The sequence below is a fragment of the Lipotes vexillifer genome, unplaced genomic scaffold (genome assembly GCF_000442215.2).
Source record: "Lipotes vexillifer unplaced genomic scaffold, Lipotes_vexillifer_v1.1 scaffold634, whole genome shotgun sequence".
NCBI lineage: Eukaryota > Metazoa > Chordata > Mammalia > Artiodactyla > Lipotidae > Lipotes > Lipotes vexillifer.
The window spans coordinates 1,778,999-1,783,541 of NW_006781096.1; the positions used below are offsets into that span (position 1 = coordinate 1,778,999).

At 45.1% G+C, this 4,543-nt stretch overlaps 1 protein-coding gene across 2 annotated transcripts in view; it reads left to right on the top strand.

The window, feature by feature from the left end:
- TP53BP2 (tumor protein p53 binding protein 2) overlaps positions 1-4,543 on the top strand; it is a 71,242-nt gene that overhangs the window by 33,780 nt on the left and 32,919 nt on the right. For both annotated transcript variants that reach the window (XM_007454484.1, XM_007454485.1), the window contains one exon: positions 3,622-3,704. In XM_007454484.1, coding sequence (XP_007454546.1) covers positions 3,622-3,704 — 83 coding nt within the window. The remainder of the gene's footprint in view (positions 1-3,621; positions 3,705-4,543) is intronic.

The following is a 4,543-nucleotide window of genomic DNA, read 5'->3' on the forward strand; positions in this document are numbered from 1 at the left end:
TAGTGTATATATGTCCATGCCACTCTCTCAATTCATCCCAGCTTACCCTTCCCCCTCTGCTGTGTCCCAGGTCCGTTCTCTAAGTCTGCGTCTTTATTCTCTCTTCCATTTTAACTGGGTAGAAGGGAAACTTTGCAGAGGCAGGTAAATGTGTGCTCCCTGCGGGAGCAGTGGGAGGGGCTTCTCATCTGAGAACATTTGTTTTCTCTGAGATAGGAGGCACAGCCGTGTGAAAGCGATGGTTGGAGCCATGGTGGAGAACAGGAGAGAGTGCTGCTGGGGGACCAGGGTCCCCTGGAGGCCAGTTGAGACTAGAGACCAGGAGACCATGGGTGATTTTTCCCCTGTGATGCTCTGCATCCCGGAGGGTTGTAAGAGGAGATGGTTGGATTGACCCAAGGTTGGGGTTTGGCCAAGACCAGTTCAGCGGAGTCAGTGGGACAGAGAAGAAGAGGATGTTGGTGAGATGACGTCTAAGCTGGGTGGGGACGAAGTGAAGGCAGCAGGGCAAGAGCAGGCCAGTGCTAAGGAACTGCACGTCTCAGATTCATGCACAGGTGCAGTGACAGGAAATTATGGTCAAAAAGTAGAAAGTCTGAATTTAAGATTTCAGGGGTAGAGCACCTCTAGGTGACGTGGTCCTGCACCGGGCCATGAAATGATCCTGAATTAGAGAGGAGGTAGGAGGCCATGGATCCTAGAGGTGAGCTTTTGGGTGGTGAGGTCATCCAGCATGAAGGCAGGACTTGGAGTGGGGAGAACAGGGGGGTCCGGTGGTCACATCTGTGGTGACTGAGGGTTGTGACCAGAGTTTATAGATGACAGCGAGGAGAGGGTAGAAGGGTAATACGTGAAGGTGGAGAAATAGTGGGCTGAAAGCAGCCCTAGACATCGGGACACAGCCATCCCTGTGACCCTGGAGGTCTCATAGGACATGGGAGAAAAGGCAGTTTCAGGTCTGAGATCTGTGGGGAAGCTTTGTTCTCAATGGGAAACCACCGGTCGGAGCAGGATTACTAGGTGTTTCTAAGAGTGTTGGAACTTTTAAAATGGAAGGTTTGTGACTTCAGTATATATATAATTCTTGGGAGTAAGAACGTCGGTAACAGAGGTTAATTATTAGATGTCACAGAATCTCAGTTTTATTCCTTTAGTACAAATGTCCACATGGTACCCAGCAGTTAGACATTCAGACCGTGGGGGACCCCAGAATTGACATAGTCTGGCCTCTTACTCTGCAGATGAGAAAGGCTGATACTCAGGGGTTAAATGACTTGTCAGAGGCCACGTCCCTAGAGGCAGAGGCAGGAGTGGAACCTGAGTCACTTCAGCCAGGCTGGCTCACAGGCCTTTCAGTGTCTCTGGTGTCTGTAATTTTATTTTAAATAAGTATGCTATTTTTTTTTTTTTTTTTCCTAAAGCAGCCTTCTTTTTTGTGGTTTTAAGTTGGCATCTGCATCTTATTTTTATTTTGTTCCTTGTTTACATTACTGCATACATCTTCTTTTAGTAAATTAGATGAACTTTCCCCGTTGATCTGCTAGTTCAAATATCTTTCTCTATCGTACCGGGTAAATTATTAAACAGCCTCTCAATAGTGCAGTACGCAGTTTCAGTGTGTCTGTAATGTGAGAAATATAATCTGAAGATAAAGACGCTGTTTTCACATGGTTGCAAAACACCAGTGCCACATAGTGTCTAAACTGGGATAAAGCAGGATTGCTGTTCAGTGTCAGCCTTTGTGGTGTAGACTTCTAGATTACAGATTAGGAGACTGTTACTGTATTCTTTTTCCAGTTTAACTAGGACCTGGGACCCAGAATGTATATGACATTAATTTTAAAACCCTTGCTTTTTACTCTGATTATGTAACTGAACATGCCAAGGAGAAACTGGCTGAGTGCTCTTTCTTTGAGGCAGCAAAGGAAGTAGTTATTCCTAAGTGATAGATTTTTTTTTTCTTCTACGGAAATATTGTCACAGGTTACCTGAGCTGTTTTGTCAGAGAATTGAACAGTATTTAAAAGTAGGGCTTCCCTGGTGGCGCAGTGGTTGAGAGTCCGCCTGCCGATGCAGGGGACACGGGTTCGTGCCCCGGTCCGGGAGGATCCCACATGCCGCGGAGCGGCTGGGCCTGTGAGCCATAGCCGCTGAGCCTGCGGGTCCGAAGCCTGTGCTCCACAACGGGAGAGGCCACAACAATGAGAGGCCCGCGTACCGCAAAAAAAAAAAAAAGTAAAGCTAACTCATTGGAGTTAGATGTAAGCGTGGTACGTGGCCCTGAGGATAGACATATTTATTTACTGGAAATTTGTGCTAAGCTTCCAGGCAGGTGCAATAGAGATTTGATTCAAAAGAAGTTTTAATCTAAAACCTCTTGGGAGATAATTTAATAAATTTTCTAACTTCTGGGAAGTGCAGGTCTAAGCTTAATTTCACATATTTAAGAAATTCTCTTTGATATTGTTTCTTATAATTTATCAGTTTAAGACTGTTTTCCCTTCATGATGCTTTAAGTGGTACTGAGAGACCCATATATTTGGGCTTGAAAAATTCTTTTTAGCCAAAAAAGCAGAATGCACAGTGTTTTCCAATTAGTACTTTCCCAAGCTAAGAAAATGGAAATTTTTTTACTTAAATAAATGGGGAAGTACTTGATAATGCTTCGGAATTATCGCAAAATGGCCAAATGTTCGAAATGGCACTTTGCTCTGTTTTCAGTTGCTTCCTTCCCATGTAAGGTACAAACTCTTTAACGAGTACAAGGATGGGTTGATTTAATTTTCACTTTTATTTCTTTCAATGAAACTATTCCCAATTTCACTGCTGAGTAGCTAAATAGAGAACTGGGAGGAGCCACTTAAGCAAACGGTGTGAATAACCCGTAATCAGAAGTACATGTATTTTCTTAACTTCGCCTCCTGTCGTATCTGACGCATGGGAATGGTTAGCATGTGACATTTTCTAGTGCTGACTATTGCTTTTCTTTTCTTTCTTTTTTTTTTTTTTTTTTTTTTTTTTTTTTTGTGGTACGCGGGCCTCTCACTGCTGTGGCCTCTCCCGTTGCGGAGCACAGACTCCGGACTCGCAGGCTCAGCGGCCATGGCTCACGGGCCCAGCCGCTCCGCGGCACGTGGGATCTTCCCGGACCGGGACACAAACCCGTGTCCCCTGCATCGGTAGGCGGACTCTCAACCACTGCGCCACCAGGGAAACCCTCTAATGCTGACTGTTTATTCACCGTTCCAAGTAAGGTTTTCCAGAACAGGCTGAATTACGAGACCTTAACTTCATTGCTACTAGAAAACATTTTAAGTACATTTTCAACTTAAAATATCAGAGAGTTTTTTTTTTTTTTTGTGGTACGCGGGCCTCTCACTGTTGCGGCCTCTCCCATAGCGGAGCACAGGCTCTGGACGCGCAGGCTCAGCGGCCGTGGCTCACGGACCCAGCCGCTCCGCGGCATGTGGGATCTTCCTGGATCAGGGCACGAACCCGTGTCCCCTGCATCGGTAGGCGGACTCTCAACCACTGCGCCACCAGGGAACTGAGAAATGAACTGGGACTTAAAATATCTGTCAACTCTAGTGTTAATGCCTGCTTTCTGAATTTTGTGCCTAGTGAGCGGACCAAGGTCTCAGGATCCAAGTTTAAAAAGAAATGGTGTAAAAGTTCCGGGTGAACATCGAAGAAAGGAGAATGGCGTAAGTCATCATTGTTACCCATGCCGTGTATGGACCACAGTGATACTGCTTTTTTAACCTTTAAATCTCATTCACGGTTACTTTTTTTTTCAGTGGGTTATTAAGGATGGCCCTTTTTAAAAGGCCTATTTTAAATTTATTTCTTGAAAACGGTTCATTTTAATGATCTCCACTTGGCTGTTGAAAGAATTCAAATGCTGAATATACCATAAATTCAGAACAAAACAAATGTTGAGCAGGTTGGAGGAAGTGTCTGTTTTTTTGGTGATTTTATTTGTTGCCGTCGTCGTTTTTAGCGATTAATGATATATTAATGCTCTCGCTACTGCATATGAATTTTAGCAGGTATCCTTGGGATTCCTTGTAGGCATTTTCTTTTCAGAGCTTAGACTTTTTTCTTTTCTTTTTTTTTTGTGGTACGCGGGCCTCTCACTGTTGTGGCCTCTCCGTTGCGGAGCACGGGCTCTGGACACGCAGGCTCGGCGGCCATGGCCCACGGGCCCAGCCGCTCCATGGCATGTGGGATCCTCCTGGACTGGGGCACGAACCCGTGTCCCCTGCATCAGCAGGCGGACTCTCAACCACTGTGCCACCAGGGAAGCCCAAGAGCTTAGACTTTTTAATACTGTTAAGGATTAGCTAAATTACCTCTCTCCAACCTACATTTGCTTCTACTCTGCCTTTCCCCAAATTCTTTGTTTTTCCCCCCCAAATTCTTCCTGTTTCTCTTCTCTGATCTCATATTTATCTCACGGTGAAGAAAGGTTGATATGACGATAACAAAAATGGTCTCAACCATTAACAGGATTTCAGTGCATCTTGACACAATGTATCTTTCC